General features: G+C 45.7%; 1 protein-coding gene across 2 annotated transcripts in view; it reads left to right on the forward strand.

Moving 5' to 3' along the window:
* The first annotated feature begins 589 nt into the window (after positions 1-589).
* ism2a (isthmin 2a) overlaps positions 590-17,256 on the forward strand; it is a 57,511-nt gene continuing 40,844 nt past the window's right edge. For both annotated transcript variants that reach the window (XM_059961693.1, XM_059961696.1), the window contains exons 1-2: positions 590-1,246; positions 15,318-15,569. In XM_059961693.1, the coding sequence (XP_059817676.1) occupies positions 1,091-1,246; positions 15,318-15,569 (408 nt within the window). In that variant the 5' untranslated portion in view covers positions 590-1,090. The remainder of the gene's footprint in view (positions 1,247-15,317; positions 15,570-17,256) is intronic.

Genomic DNA, 17,256 nt, shown 5'->3' on the forward strand with positions numbered 1-17,256 from the left:
GAGTTGGGCATCTTCACCTCTATCGCTCTTGCCTCTCCGTCCCCCGTTTGTTCATCCGACTTTCTTGTTAAACTCCTGTGCTTCCGTATCCATCCCCCCCCCCACCCCGTCTCCCTCTGCTGCGCTGCGGTCTTACCCCTCCCGTTTGCACCCCTGTACCATCTCGTATCTGTACATCGCATTTCCGTTTCGCTCCGCGGTTTCCTTTGTTCTTTAATTCCGGGAACATGTGTCCCTGACTCTCCCTACCCTCCTTACTACCGCCTCCTTTTCCTCCCCGCTGCACCAGCTTCACATCACCCGACTCCTGCCCGAACTCTACCCCACCGGCTCCGCTCTACCGTCGCTTCCTCCCGCCTGTGGACCCCACCTGAACCAACTCTCGCTCGCACTCCCGACTCACCACTTGCTTTGTGCTACTCTTTTTGTTTCGCCCTGTCTCTGATTCCACGTCCCATATGTTCACCCGCTTCCCACGCTGCTGGTGGGACTGACTTCCTCCGATTTATCTTAAATCTTACCATCATTTCTCGTCTCAGCCCTCCCCTTGCCCCAGGGATAATCGCCTCTTCACTCTCCCTAACCCCCATTGACCTTTCTCCTCTCGCCTCTTGCTCCTTAAAGCATTTAAGTCTTTCTTCCCCCGCCCACACGTCACTAAAACCTTTGACGTCTGTCTGATCTGGACTTCTATTTATCAGCGGGTCGGAGGCAGAGCGAAGACGGACGGCCGGGGAGAGAATATCCGTGCGCCGAGCGGAGAAGGAGGGAGTAGGAGCGAGAGTCAAGCGCCTGTCCCGGGCAGCGAAAGTACTCCAGGAGGTTTGGGTAGCGGATATTAGTGGCAGGGCGCAGACCGAATCACCTTCTGTCCCCGCACACCGACACGCGGTGTCTTGTCAATTACCGGACCGCCACTGAACCGTGCGGTGGAGGAGGAAGCCAGGCTGAGCCAAAGAGGATTTCCCAAAAGCGAACTCGGCGTTGAAAACCTACCGTCGAGGGACTCCCCCCTCCCTCCGCCCCTCCCCGAATTTAATCCGACACCAAAAAATCCGCCGCGCAGACCCTCACACTCCGGGGCGAGGCGATGCGGCTCGTCAGAGAGTCGGTCCCGCTTCTCTTCCTCGTCTCCCTCGCCGCCCTGTTCGCGCTTCTCAGAGGTGTCCCGACGGGTAAATACGGCGACCGACGACAGCAGAAGGGAGAGAGCGCCACGCGGGACGCCGGGGCTACGGGTAAGCAGGTATGTGCCTTTAACGCAATGCAACCCATTCAGTCTTGAAAATAAGTTCTTTTAAATGAAGCTCCGTAGAAAGTCTACGCCGAGTGGGCGTTCGGTGTGTTTTACTGGAGGTTCCGTCCAGTCGCGTTACACACGCTAAACACTGTCCCGGGACGCGAGACACTCGAAGCCACAAACTCCTGATGCAGGGTCTCGACCCGAAATGTCTGCGGTTCCTCTAACCCACCACGCCTCCACGGATGCTGCGGGACCCAGCTGAGTTCCTCCAGCAAAGACACGAGGGGCTACAGCTGCTGGGATCCGGAATCACAACCCAACTGCTGGAGGAACTCAGCGGATCCCGCAGCATCTGTGGGAGTCCGCTTTCGGAGCCGGGTACAGACCTGCGGGGATGGGGAGCGGACTTGTACTGTCAGCGAGCGGCCGTTTACATCCATTTTTTTCCGGGGAGGTTAACCTCATAAAGTCACCGGGCCCGTGGGTGTGTGTCTCCCCATGGGTCCAGTGTCTTCCTCACGCTGGGCTGCTGCGCCTTTCCCGGGTACACTCACACCGCCGTCAGGGTCAAGGGTCCGGGCTTCGCACAGTCGGGTTTGGGGCACCGCGCAGCGCCAAGTGCCGTTTCAGGCGGCGAGGTGTCCGGCGCCTCTTTGCGGCGAACTGAACTTTGAAGGATATTGTGCGTGGCATGCTTGTGGAACTCTGTGTCACAGTTACAGGAGAAAGCCATTTCCATTTCGGCGGGCCCTCCTTCACGGGCAGTGCAGAGAGTCGGACTAGTGTTTAATGGGATCTCTGGTGGGATTTACTGGAATCCCCGATGGTGTTTAGCGGGGTCATTGATGGCGTTTGATGTGTCTCTGTTGGTGTTTAATGGAGTTTCTTGTAATGTTTGGTAGGTCTTCGATGGTATTTTATGGGGTTTCGTGTTGTTCAACAGGGTTTCTATGGAGTTTGTGATCTCTGATGGTGTTCAGTAGGGTCTCTGATGGTATTTAATGTGATCTCTGATGGTGTTCAGTAGGGTCTCTGATGGTATTTAATGTGATCTCTGATGGTGTTCAGTAGGGTCTCTGATGGTATCTAATGTCATCTCTGATGGTGTTCAACAGGGTTTCTGATGGTAATTTAATGGAGTCTTGGATAGAGTTTAATGGGGTTCATGAAGGTGTTCCTGCTGGTGTACAAGGGAGTCTTTAATGGTTCCAAGGGTGTCCCATCTCCTCTCTCTCCATGCCTCACTGGTTTTGAAAACAGGTTAAATATTAGATCTAAGTGTGGATGTGTGATATCCGTCCCAGGTCCACAATAGTTGTAGCTCTGGAGCTATTCCAGCTCTCTGCTCAGCACTCCGTACTCTGAGCTTGGGGAATCTGCTTATAATTGCTGGTGTTTTGATAGCCAAGTGATTTACAGTGGGTGGGGAGGGGGGAGGAGGCAAGGATGGAGGTTATCATATTACCTTCAGATCCTAGCACCCACAGTATTTACCCTGGCAATTCTTGCTGTTGGGCTTAAGGTAACAAACCTGAGGAAGCTTCTGTTTGAATCAGAATCAGGTTTATTATCACCAACATTGCTGTAAAATTTGCTTTGCAGCAGCTGTACACAGCAATACAAAATGTTTTATAAGTTAGAAGTAAACAGAAAAACAAATAAATAGAAGGCTAGATAAATGGATACATAGACAGACATATGGTGCAAAAGATCAACAATAAATTATTGTTCATGGGTTTACGGACCATTAAGAAATCTGAAGATGGAGGGGGAAAGGCTGTTTCTAAAATATCTTCAGGCTCTTGTACCTCTTCCCCAATGGTAATAATAGAAAAGGTCAAAGGTAAGATTTATTACCAGAGTCACCACATACAACCCAGAGATTCTTTTTCTTGTGGGCATACTTAGCAAATCTATAGAACAGTGACTGTAAACAGAATCAATGAACAACAAACTGTGTGAATTTAAATATAAATAGCGAGTATAAAAAAAACAAGATAAAAAGTCCTTAAAATAAGACCATCAGTTGTGGGAACACCAGAAGCACAAAGAGTACAGTTACCCTCTTTTCTTCTGGAGCATGAGGGTTGAGGGGTAGTAACTGTTCTTGAACAGTGGTGCGAGTCCTGAGGTACTTGTACCTTCTGCCTGATGGCAGCAATATGACAAGAGCACGGCCTGGGTGGTGAGGGCCTCTGATAATGGATGGTGCTTTTCTGCAGCAAAGTTTCATGTAGAAGAGGCCGTGTCCCAGATTATGATGGTCCTTAATGATAGGCGCCGCCTTTTTGAGGCATCATCTTTTGAAGATGTCCTTAATAGTAGAGAGGGTTGTGGCTATCATGGGGCTGGCTGTCTACAACCTCCTGCAGTCTCCTTTGACATTGTTCATTGGAGCCTCTACACCAGGCTGTGATGCAACCAGTCAAAATGCTCTCCTCGGTCCATCTGTAGAAAGTTGCTGGAGATTTGACGCACCAAATCTCTTCAAACTTCTAATGAAGTATGGGTGCCAAGGTAGCTTCTTCATGTTTGCAACAATATGTTGGCATGCAGGAACTTGGCACCTCCAGACCCCTGAATGAGGACTGGTGTGTCTTCTCCAGACTTCCCCTTCCTGAAGTCCGCTATCAGTTCCTTGGCCTTGACATTGAGTGCAGAGTTGTTGTTGCTATATCATTCAACCAGACAGTGTTCAAGGTTAAACCTACTTGTGTCCAGACATCCTGCCACTGGACATTTAGACCTACAGCACCCATTCTGACCTCATGATGCCCCTTAAGCATGTCACTGTCACAGAATTACCAGCGTTATAACTACAAGAGCTCAGTTGTGCACAGAAAGATTTGACAGACAATGAAATAAATGACCAAAAACAAAGCCGCCTTTGAGTAGATACTTGCGGTGTACACCTGCTCACTAATTTATTCTGTCAATTATTTAGTGAAGCAGCACGAGTAGGCCCTTGCAGCCCTTCGATAACACCGCCCCAGGAGCCCCTGACATCCCCAATTTAATCCTAACTTAATAATGGGACAATTTACAAAGACCAATCAACCTATTTGGTACATCTTTAGACTGTGGGAGGAAACGGGAGCACATAGGAAAAACCCACACATTCCACGGGGATGTCTCACAGACTGCCAGAGTTGAACTCTGACCTCCAGAACATCCTGAACTGCAATAGCGTTGTGTTAATTGCTACGTGATTGTGGTGCTCAATGATAACACCAATACCTAATCAGCCAATCATGTGGCAACAACTCAAGGCATAAAGGCAAGCAGACATGGTCAAGAGGTTCAGTTGTTGTTCACAAACATCAGGATGGGGAAGCAATGACCTTGACGGTTGAATAATTGTTGGTAGCAGACAGGGAGGTTTGAGTATCGCAGAAACTGCTGATCTCCCAGGATTTTCACATACAGCAGTTTACTAGAGTTTACAGAGAATGGTGCAAAAAAAAAACATCCAGTGAGTTGCAGTTCTGTGGGAGAAAATGATTTATTAATGAGAGAGGTTAGAGAAGAATGGTCGGACTGGCTCAAGCTGACGGGAAGGTGACGGTAACTCAGATAAGCACGTGTTACAACAGTGGTATGCAGAAGAGCATCTCTGAATGGATAACACATCAAAACTTAAAGTGGATGGACTAAGGACCACAAATGTAGACTTGGTGGCTACTTTATTAGGTACAGGAGGGATTAAGGCAATGGAAAGAAATCTGACACTCTCCTTCAGCAAGAATCATGGGATTCCCGGACCAAGCTGTCTGCTGATTTCTGTGTAATTTCTGCTTAGCAATATTAACTTGCATTTATTGAATGACTTTGTTGCTCTGCTGGAGGTGAGAGCGCAGCTGGTGCACTGCTGCATCATATCTTCAGCCACCCAGCGCCATAGAGTCATAGACACATTGATCACTACAGCAGAGAAACAGGCCCTTTGGTCCATCTAGTTCATGTCGTACTATTAATCTGCCCAGTCCCATCGATCTGCACCCAGAAAATATTCCTCCATAACCTCCAATCCATGTACATATCCAAATGTTGAAACCGAACCCACATCCATCGGTTCTGCTGTTATCTCCTTCCACACTTGCACCATCCTCTGAGTGAAGACGTTTCTCATCATGAACCCTTAAACATTTCACCTTTCACTCTTAACCTATGACCTCTAGTTCTAGCATCACCCAACCTTAGTGCAAAAAGCCTGCTTGCACTTATTCTATCTATACCCCTCATTATTTATGACCTTTATCAAATCTCTCCTCATTCTTCAAGGATCCAGGGAATACTATCCCAGCCTAACACCACAAGACATAGCAGCAGAATTAGGTCAGATGGCCATCGAGTCTGCTCAGCCATTCAATCATGACTGATTCTTTTTTGTTTCTTTTTTCCCTCCTCAGCCCCCTCCCGGTCTTCTCCCCATACCCTTTGATGCTGTGTCCAATCAAGAACCTATCAATCTCTGCCTTAAATACACCCGATGTACTGGCCTCCACAGCTGTCTGTGGTGACGAATTCCACAAATTCTCTACCCTCTGGCTAAAGAAATTTCTCATTCTCTCTGTTTTAAATGGATGCCCCTCTATCCTGAGGCTGTGCCCTCTTGTCCTAGACTCCCCCACCATGGGATACATCCTGTTTACATCTACTCAGTCTAGGCCTTTCAACATTTGAAAAGTTTCAATGAGATTCCCCCCCGCCCCCCGCCATCCTTCTAAATTCCAGTGAGTACAGGTCCAGAGCCATTAAATGTTCCTCATATGATAACCCTTTCATTTCCAGAATCAACCTTGTGAACCTCCTTTGAACTCTCTCCAATGCCAGCACATCCTTTCTTTGATGAGGAGTCCAAACCTGTTCACAATACTCAAGGTGAGACCTCACCAAATACCTTGTAAAGCCTTAGTTTCACATCCCTGCTCTTGTATTCTAGACCTCTTAAAATGAATGCTAACATTGCTTTTGCCTTCCTCACCACTGACTCTAAAGTTAACCTTTAGAATGAGGGGAATTTGCACAAGGACTCCCAAGCCCTTTTGCATCTCAGGTTTTTGGATTTTCTCCCCATTTAGAATATAGTCTGCACATTTATTTCTTCTATCAAAGTGCATGACGATGCATTTTCCAACATTGCTTTTCATTTGCCATTTTTTTTAACCATTCTCCTAATTTATCCATGTCCTTCTGCAGGCTACTCGTTTCCTCAACACTATCTGCCCCACCACCAATCTTTATATTATCTGCAAACTTGGCAACAAAGTCATGTTGCCAAGCTAAGTAATTGATATAGAGCATAAAAAGAAGTGGTCCCAATACCAACCCCTGCGGAACACCACTAGTCACTGGCAGCCAACCGGACAAGGATCTTTTTATTCCCACTTGCTGCCTCCTACCAATCAGCCAATGCTCTAACCGTGCCAGTAACTTTCCTGTTATACCATGGGCTCTTGTTAAGCAGCCTCATGTGTGGCACCTTGTCAAAGGCCTCCTGAAAGTCCAAATATACAACATCCACTGCATCTCCTTTATCTATCCTAGTTGTAATTTCCTCAAAAAATTCCAACTGGTTTGGCAGGCAAGATTTTCCCTTTGAAACCATGCTGACTTTGTCCTATCTTGTCCTGTGTCATCAACTACTCCATAACTTAGTACTTTATTCCCTGGAGTGTAGAAGAATGAGGGGAGACTTGATAGAGGTATATAAAATTATGATGGGTATAGATAGAGTGAATGCAAGCAGGCTTTTTCCACTGAGGCTAGGGGAGAAAAACCCCAGAGGACATGGGTTAAGGGGGAAAAGTTTAAAGGGAACATTGTGGGCTTCTTCACACAGAGAGTGGTGGGAGTGTGGAATGAGCTGCCAGATGAAGTTGTAAATGCGGGTTCACTTTTAACATTTAAGAAAAACTTGGACAGGTACATGGATGAGAGGTGTATGGAGAGAATTGGGTCAGGTGCAGGTCAGTGGGACTAGGCAGAAAAACAGTTCAGCACAGCCAAGAAGGGCCAAAAGGCCTGTTTCTGTGCTGTAATGTTCTATGGTTGTATAATGTCATCCTTAACGACTGAGGATGATCCAATATCTTCCCAACCACTGAGGTCAGGCTAACTGGTCTAAAATTTCTTTTTGCTGCCTTTCTCCTTTCTTAAAGAGTGGAGTGATGTTTACAGTTTTCCAGTCCTCTGGCACCATGCCAGAGTCCAATGATTTTTGAAAGATCATTTCTAATGCCTCCACAATCTCTACCACTTTCTCAGTCAGAGCCCTAGGGTGCAGTTCATCTGATCTGGGTGACTTATGTTCCCTTAGGTCTTTCAGCTTTTTGAGCATCTTCTCCCTTGTAACAGTAACTGCACCCACTTCTCTTCCCTCACATCCTTCAACATCTGGCACACTGCTAGTGTCTTCCACTGTGAAGGCAGATGTAAAATACTCATTTGATCCATCTGCCATCTCCTTATCTCCATTATTATTTTTCCGGCCTCATTTTCTAGTGGTCCAATATTCACTCTCATCTCTCTTTTATTTTTTACATACTTGCAAAAACCCTTTAATATCCACCTTGATATTGTTTGCTAGCTTGCTTTATTATTTCATCTTTTCCCCCCGATGATTCTTTTAGTTGTTCTCTGTAGGTTTTTAAAAGCTTCCCAATATTCCATCTTCCCGCTAATTTTCAGAAGTAACGTTGGATGCCCAAGGGTTTTTGTCCGCTCCATTCCAGATGACAGCACACTCCCTCCCCATGACCATCTGCCCAACTGTCTCTCTCGTCCATCTCATTGCCCTCTCTCCTTCCCCAACAGGTTCCACAATTCTTCCCCTCCGTCACCCTTAGCCTGCCTACCCCCAGCCCTCAGACCCACACCAATCCTCCAACCAACTACCAAGCACACGTATCACTCAGCTCTCACACTACCCAACATATCCAATCCTTATACACCCCACAGCCTTCACACCCACTTCCCAGCTCTCACACCATCCCCCAGTCCTTCAATCAGCCGCCTATCACCTCCATCCCCAACCCTCCCCCTAACAGTTCATGCCCCAACTCTCACTCCACCATCCCATCTACCAGTGGTTACACCACCCCCCAAAGGTCAACAACATTCTCACTCACCCCCACCTCCCACCGATTCCCTAACACCCACCCCCACCCAACTGCTACCAACAGATGCATTACCTTTCACACCCAACTTGAATGCTGATAGCTCCACCATCTTCCATCCAACAGCTACACACCTATAGGATCAGAATTAGGCCATTCAGCCCATCGAGTCTCTTCTGCCATTTGATCATGGCTGATTTATTTTCCCTCTCAACCCCATCCTGCTGCCTTCTCCCCATAACCTTTGACACCCTTACAAATTAAGTAATTAGTAATATTGGGTAACCTAGCGGTTAGCGCACTGTTACAGCTCTAGGCATTGGAGATCAGAGATCAATTCCGGCATCTTCTATAAGGAAAAAATACTGCCAGTTATGCCTCTGAAGTTTAGGGCATCAATGAAGAGCTCCATCCCTGTCTGTCCTTGGCCATTCAGATGCAGAAGGATGCTTCATTGTTGATTCCGGAACAGTTGTTTTACCAGTCAGAGTTGTTAGCCCTGAGCTGAACCCTGAACCTGGAGAAGTGGTGGATCACTCTTATTCTGACCTCTACCCTTTGACCTGATTGGCATGGGTGACCCTTCCAAGAGCCAATGCTCAAAGCCCTGACTCCAGCCAACGTAGCTCTCTAGGTCATAAAGGCACGCAGGTCTCCAAACCGTGACAAGGTTGTGGTCTTCTCTAAGAAAGTTTGTACGTTTTTCCCATGTGCATGTGGGTTTCCTCGGGTGTTCCAGTTTCCTCCCACAGTCCAAAGGCACAACAGGAAATTGTAAATTGTTTTTATGATTTGGCTAGAGTTAGGTAGGTGGTTGGCTGAGTGGTATGGCTCAAAGGGCTGATTCCATGTTTTATCTCAATAAATAAAATAAAAAGGACCTATCAGACTCTACTTTAAGCATACCCAATGACTTGACCTCCACAGCTGTCTGTGGCAATGAATTCCACAAATTCACCCCTCTTTGGCTAAAGAAATTCCTCCTCAACTCTGATCTAAAGGGACAAGTTCTTCTTTTCTGAGGCTGTGCCCTCCGACTTTAGACACCCCCACTATTGGAAACATCTTCTGCTCATCCACTCTATGTGGACCATTCTAAACCTTGACTCTGCTTTGAAGTAGGCTACAGGAAGAGGCAAGGAGGCACAGGAGACAGCGGGTACTAGAACCTAGAGCAACATACATTCTGCTGGAGGAACTTCGCGGCTGTGCTGCGAGGCAGGGTTTTGACCTGAAACGTTGACAATTCCTTTCCTCCCACAGATGTTGCTCGACCTGTAGATTTCCTCGGGCATATTGTTTTGTTGGTCCAGGAGAAGGCAATTGAGCCCTTCGATCCTGTCCTATCAGTCACGTGTGTCCCCTAGTCCTGCATCCAAACATTAATGCCCATGCTCTACAGAAGTCTGTTAATCAGCTGACGCTGTTTAAATAACTTGGTCAAGGAAGGACTTTCAGACTTTAAGGGAAATGAAAAGTGGCCTGTTTTAGAGAAGGAATGTGTTACCGAGGTAATGGATCGGCCCTGATGGGATGGCAAGGCAGTGTTGCAGTTGGAACAAATGCTTCACAGCGTCAGCGATAACTGAACAGAGTTCTATTCCTCCTGCTGTCTCTAAAGAGTTTGTACCGGGTGTTCCAGTTTCCGCCCGCATCCCAAAGACCTGCAGGTTAGGGTTAGTTTTAGTAGGTTATGGGCAAGTATGTTGGCAACACTTGCAGGCTCCCTCCAGCACAATTCTCGCTGATTTGATTTGACACAAATGGCACATTTCACTGCATGTTTCGATGTACATGTGGCAACTAACGCAGATCTTTTTAATCTTTTTGATTTTACTAAATGGTGGGGCAGGCTTGAGGACCCAAGTGACCTACTCCTGTTCCGTTCCTGTTTTGGAGAGTTCGAAATTTCCAACCCCCTTCCCCCTCTGCCCATGTGACGAAATGCTCCATGGCTTCACCCCAAGTGCCCTGCCTGGCTTGAATGTTAATGCAATGCTCCGTTATTCTATACTCACCCGCCAGAACCTCTAATCATATTAAACACCTCAATTAGATCATCCCTTGATCTCTGCTCTAGGGGATACGGCACTAGTCTGTTCAATCCGTCCTCGTAATTAAACCTCTGAAGCTTGTAAAGTGCCCTGGGATATTTCTGCACGGCGAACACTCTAAGATTTGTTTTTGGGAAGATGGATATGTTTATACAATTTTTATTAGCAAAAGACAGTTTTCCTGTTTCAGAGGCTTGTCAGTTTTGGTTTAAATTATGTATGGCTTTGTTAACTCCGATTTGAATGCTTTAGGATATTGTGAGAACATAAGGAATCGGAATCAGAACCAGATTTACTATCGCTGACATTTGATCGTAAGACAAAGGAGCAGAATTATGTCATTCGGCCCATCGAATCTGCTCTGACATCATTATGGCTGATATATCATACCTTTCCCTGTAACCCCCTTGCCCTGTAACTTTTGATACCCTTACTAATCAAGAACCTATCAACCTCAGCTTTAAATATACTCAGTGATTTGGCCTCCACAGCCGTTTATGGCAATGTATTCCACAGATTAGCCATCCTCTGGCTAAAGAAATTCCTCCTCATCTCTTTCTGATGGGGCATCCTTCTGTTCTGATGCTGTGCCCTCTAGTCCTAGACTCTCCTATAGTTGGAAACATCCTGTCCATGTCCACTCTATCTCATCATCATCATCATTATGTGCCATGTAGTACGATGCAGACAATCATGGTCGTCTATCTGTCTACTGAGCCACTTTGTTGCTCTATCCACGACCATGATTGTTCTTGCCAAATTTTTCTGCAGAAGTGGTTTGCCTTTATTTTGGGTGGTGAGTTTACAAGATGGGTGACCCCAGCTACTGTCAATACTCTGTCTGATGTCAGTCGTGGCATTACCAGGACCTGTGATCTGCACCAGCTGTTCATACGATCGTCCACCGCCTGCTCCCATGACCTTAATCGGGATGGGAGGAGTGTTTGCAGGTTAAGCAGGATTGACCGCAGCCCATTGGAGGGAAGGAATATACCTCTTTTTGTAGTGATGTATCTCCACCCTGCCACTCTGTCTAGGCCTCTCAATGTTCAGTGGGTTTGATGAGATCCCCCCTCGTTCTGTTTAAACTCCAGCGAGTACAAGCCCAGAGTTATCATAACCCTTTCATTCTTGGGATTGTTTGATGTGTTGCCTTCCTACCGCAATCAGTATTCCACTACTCTGATGTAATTGGCTCAACACTTCATCCCAGGCCTTCACCCTTCACTGCATGTGGCTGGTTTAACCACTTCTTCAAAGAAAGGGTTGGGTCCAGTTAGGGGAGCAACGCTGAAAGGCTCTGAATGGATTCCCAGCCTCATCCAGGGGGTTCTGAGAGAGGTCTGTTGAATTATAACAGCAGTCAGGGTTGGTGCCGTCAGCTAATGGCAAGTCACCAGAGAGAGATGAGAAATGTACCAGCAAGGACTTCCACAGATTTAGAGAAAGAGGAGTCCAGGGAAACTGTGAGTTCCTTAGACAGTGAGACTGGGGATTGAAGACAGGAAACACGAAACGGGCTAATAAGTGAAATCAATACTTTGCATTAATTTTAATGGTGAAGAACATGGGCCATTCCTTCTTCTCACTGCTGCTCGGGACAGAGGTACAGTAGCCTTGGGTCTCACATCACCAGGTTCAGGAACGGTTATTACCCTACAACCATCAGGCTCCTGAACCAGTCTGAATGACTTCACTCACATCAACACTGAATTGATCGCTGTACACAGCCTACGGACTCACTTTCAAGGACTCTACAACTCATGCTCTCAGTATTTTTTCTGTACTTACACTTGGTCTTTTACACATTGGTTGCTTGTTAGTGTGTGTAGTTTATCATTGATTCTATTGTAATTCTTTGTTCTTCTGTGAATTCCCACAAACAAATGAATCTCAGGATAGTCTATGGTGACATATACGTACTTCGATACTAAATCTACTTAAGACTTTTTGAAAAGCAAACATCCTAGAGGTTTGAGATGGGCCAGGTTCAGGAGATGAAGAGGGGTTTGTAATATTAGTGATCATGAGGGACAAGGTGGTAGAAAAGCTCATGGGACTAGAGGCAAACAGATAAATCACAAGTAAATAGGAAAGCAAGGGGAAAAGTGTCCTTTATCATAGTTGGAGAACCTGGAATCTGGGATAGTTAAAATACCAGATGTGTAGTGGAGGATTGTCGATGTGATATCGCTTGGGGTATTGATAGAATAAATAGATAAAAGCTTCAGGGTCAGGGACTTGAGGGCTGTGGGGAACTAGTACAGAAGAGCAGATGAGATTTCAGATAAGTTAGCCATGATCATGTAGGATGGCTGGGGCAGGCTTGAGGGGCCAAATGGCTTATTCCCACTAGTCTTCCAGTGTCTCATGGTATCCGCAACTTGGGTTCATTCCTGGCCTTTGGTGCAGTCTGTGTTGCTTCTTCCAGTGACCGTGCGAGATCCCTCTCGGTGCCTTGCTTTTCTCCCACGTCCCAAGGATGTGTGGGATGCTCTCTAAGTCAGCCACCGTTTAAAATATTGGGGAGCTGATCCAGGCAATATTAAAGAGGTAATGGGAATGATCCTCATTTCAGGTCGAGACCTTTCATCTGGACAGGCCAGTCCAGAGATGCTCTTCTGCCCACTCTCATTAACAAGGTGTTTTCGCCCCCAGAACTGCAGCTTGTTTCTTGTTGTTCCCATCATTCTCTGTAAACTCTAGAGGCTGATGTGCATGAAAATCCCAGGAGATCAGCAGTTTCTGAGATACTCAAACCACCCCGTCTGGCACCAACAATCATTCCGCAGTCCAAGTCATTCAGATCACATTTCTCCCCCATTCTGATGTTTGGTCTGGTCATCTGAACCTCTTGACCATGTCTACATGCTTTTGTACATTAATTTGCTGCCATATGATTGGTTGATAAGATATTTGCTTTGACGAGCATGTGTGCAGCTGTACCTAATAAAGTGGCCACTGAGTGTATATTTTTCAAGCCAGCCAAAGCCCCAGAAACAGCAATGTGATTACCAGAATTTTAAGTGATGCTGTTTGAAGGGCAAGTATTGGCCAGTGCATTGGAGCAAATTGCTTCTTCAACTGTTACCAGGAGAGCTTTTGCCTCTATCTGAAAAATCTCCCATGCAAAATTAACCAACACCAGCAATGAAGAATTACATTAACCCACCTCATGACACCAATGTTGTACTGAACAATTTTTATGCACAAGTCTGTGGGCCCACAATCTTCTCCAATTTAGTGAGAATATTCTCAGCTGAGTCACATCTGGAGCTATTAATGTTGTTGCATTCCTTTTTCACTTTGGGAATTTAAGAGCAGATATCCTCAGTGTTCTAATATGTAAATTAGAAAGCCAAATTGTAGGTTGTCTGTTATTGAAGGTTTTTAGTGCAGGAGTAAAGATGTCTTAGTACAGTAATGTAGGGGCATGATGAAATCACACCGGGAATATCGTGTCCAATTCCTATACATGTATAGAAAGAGTGAAGCAAAATTCTCAAGGCTGGTTCCTGGGATGGCAAGTCTGTTTTAGGAAGAAAGGTTGAGCAGTCTGGGCCTTTCATTGAAAGTGTAGAAGATGTGACCTCAAGACATAGGAACAGAATTAGGCCATTTGGCCCATCCAGTCTGCTCTGCCATTCGATCATGACTGATTTATGCATTTGCTTTCTGCCACATTAGACTGGCTGATTAGAAATTTGCACTAAGGAGCAGGTGTACCTAATAAAGTGGCCACTGAGTGTGTCTCTTGAAATGTGTCATTTTGCAGCAGCAATACAGTTCCATTTTAAAAAAAGTCACCTATTTATAGGTAGTATGTGGAAGCTTTAAAGAGGGTGCAGGTGAGATTTACCAATATGCTGCCTGGATTAGAGAGAGAGCATGTTTTTTGAGGACAGGTTGAACAAGCAAGGGGTTTTCTCTTAGGAGAACGAGAGGTGACTTGGCAGAGTTGTAAAGCTAAGAGGCATAGACTATGTGGATGGACAGCAGAGTTCTCTAAGTTGTGTGCTTGGGTGAGCACGCACATCTTTTGCTACTAGCACACAAAGGAATTTGAACTGCGCACAGAAGGTTGTCAACCTCTACCTCACTGGCACGTTAAGCATATTTCACGATCGTACACCATCACATTTCCTTTTCCACTTTCTGATGCAGACGGTGTTGACAACGTGGAGATTGTGATAATTTGACTGAAGATTTTAGAACTGGCATACTTGTGCTGTTTTTATTGAAGAAATTAATGATTCACTACAAAGTAACAAAGAGCGTGAAGCACGAAAGACTTGTAGTTCATTTGAAGCAGAATGGCTTATTATCCTTAGAACAGCTTCAGGTTTACTTCCACTTAAAAACTCAGTGAGTACATGTTGTTGTCACTCAACAAAAAATTACATGGCTCAAGATTTTTGCGCACACTGGTGAAGGAACATTGATAAGCAGAGACTTATCAATGGTGAAAATGGCCAATACCAGGGGGCACAATATTGAGGTGACTGGACAGAAGTAAATGGAGAGATGTCAGAGGTGGGTTTTTTACACAGAGAGTGGTGGTAGAGGCAGATACATTAGAGACACTTAAGAAACTCTTAGATAGGCACGTGGATGATAGAAAAATGAAGGGCTATGTAGGAGGGAAGGGTTAGATTGATCTCAAAGTAGGTTAAACGTTCTGTAGTGAAGGACCTGTACTGTAATATTCTATGCTCCAGTAGTGCAAAGATGGGATAATGAGATGCTGTTAGTGGGTTGATGGACCATTCAGAAATCTGATGGCAGCAGATGGGAGGGGTGGGGATGGAGGAAGAAGCTGTCCTTCCATAAGATCACTCGGTATTGTTTCTCGAGTGTTGCCTGTGACTCCTCCCCCTGATGACTTTCTCCATTCCTTGCAAGGTGAAGAGCCATTCGATTTCAAGGCTGGCCCGGGATCCAGAGGAGACGGCTGAAGATAACAAGCTGAAGTCCTGGAAGACTAACAGCCAAGCCCGTCACAAGCGGCGTTGGTCACCCCCAGGACCACCAGACATCCCGGCACAAACAAAATACGGGTCTGGCCTGGAGGAGACCAATCCTTTTGTCCTGGACCTGAAGAACTTCCCCGACCTAACCAATGCAGACATCAACGCACAGAATCCCAACATTCAGGTGAGAGAGAGAGAGAGATTTATCATATATATATCTGTCCTCTGACAGGAAAACTTGGTCACAGGAGGAGGTTCCTCAAGCTCATTCCATCATACATTTCCATATAGAGTCATATGAAGTAATACAGCACGGAAACAGGCCATTCGGACCATCTGGTTCTAGCTGACCGCAGCATCCCTGATAGACCCACTTGCCAGGGTTCAGCCCAAACCCTTCCCTTCCCTGTACCCATTCCAATGCCTCAACTACTTCCTGTGGTAGTTCATTCCACACATCCAACAGCCTCTGTGCAAAGAAGTTACCTCTGGGGTCTGTTTTAAAATTTTCACCTCTTTTCTTATATATACCCTCCATTCTGGACTGCCCAACCCTGAGGAAAAGGCTGTGACCATCCACCTTATTTTATAAATTTCTATGAGGTCATCCTGGACAACACTGTCCCATGGGTTGAAGGAGAATTCCATTCCCAACCAATATTCCCTACAGTTGATTCTCCCCACATTCCCATCAGCTCCCCCCCACCCCCAGATTGTACCACTCACTTACAGAGTAGCGGTAGCTTACAGCAGCAACCTAACCAACCGACGTGCTCGTCTTTGGGACATGGGAAGAAACCGGAGCACCTGGGAGGAGACCAATGCGGTCACAGGGAGAACGTGTAAACTCCACACAGACAGCACTCCCAAACAGGATTAATGAGGTAGCAGCTCCAGCAACGGTGCAGCCCACTCAGTCGATTTTCCCTGTGAATTTGTTGCCTCCCCATCGCTTTTCACCTTCTTGAACAAAAACAAAAGCATCCCCTGGTCCCCAAACAAAACTTTGTTTTCAATGAAAATCCAAAATCTTGCAGCTGCTGATAATCTGAAATAAAAGTACGAGCAACAGAAAAAAAATTGTGAATTCAGCAGGTCAGGCAGCACCTACGAAGGGGAATAAACAGTCAACGTTTCAGGACAAAACCTTTCCTCAGAATTACTGGCCACTCACATCATTGATGGGACCCACCTGAGTACAAAATTGCTGACGTCATTACACCACCCTTAAAATATTGCCACACTATAGGAAGGATGTGGTCGTACTGGAGAGAATGTAGGAAAGATTAAAAAAGCAACGATAGAAATTCTGATGAGAGATCCCTGACCTGAAACCTTCTTGGAATTGGTTTATTATTGTCACCTGTACTGAGATAGTGAAAAGCTTGTTCATACAGACCAACTCATTGCACAATGTATTGAGCTAGAACGAGGGAAAACAATAACAGAATACAGAATAAAGTGTTACAGTTACAGACCGAGTGCAGTGCGGGTCAACTATAAAGTGAACGATCATAATGAAATATAGAAATAGAACTGGAAACGTTCAGCAGGTCAGGCAGAATCTGTGGAAGGAGAATCAGAATCAGGTTTATTGTCACTGACAAATGTCGTGAAATTTATTATTTTGTGGCAGCAATACGGTGTTAAACAAGAAGCATTACTATTAGTTAAAATTAGAAATAAATCTTTAAAAATAAATAGTGCAGAAATGCCGACAAGAGAATGAATCTCAGGGTAGTACATGGTGACGTACACACACTTTGATATTAAATTTAATTTGAACCTTGAAAAAGAGAGCCGGTGTTCATAGTTCATAGGACATTCAGAAATCGGATGGCAGTGGGGGAAAAGCTGTTCCTAAAACAGTG

The sequence above is a fragment of the Hypanus sabinus genome, chromosome 2 (assembly GCF_030144855.1).
Source record: "Hypanus sabinus isolate sHypSab1 chromosome 2, sHypSab1.hap1, whole genome shotgun sequence".
NCBI classification, from domain to species: Eukaryota; Metazoa; Chordata; class Chondrichthyes; order Myliobatiformes; family Dasyatidae; genus Hypanus; species Hypanus sabinus.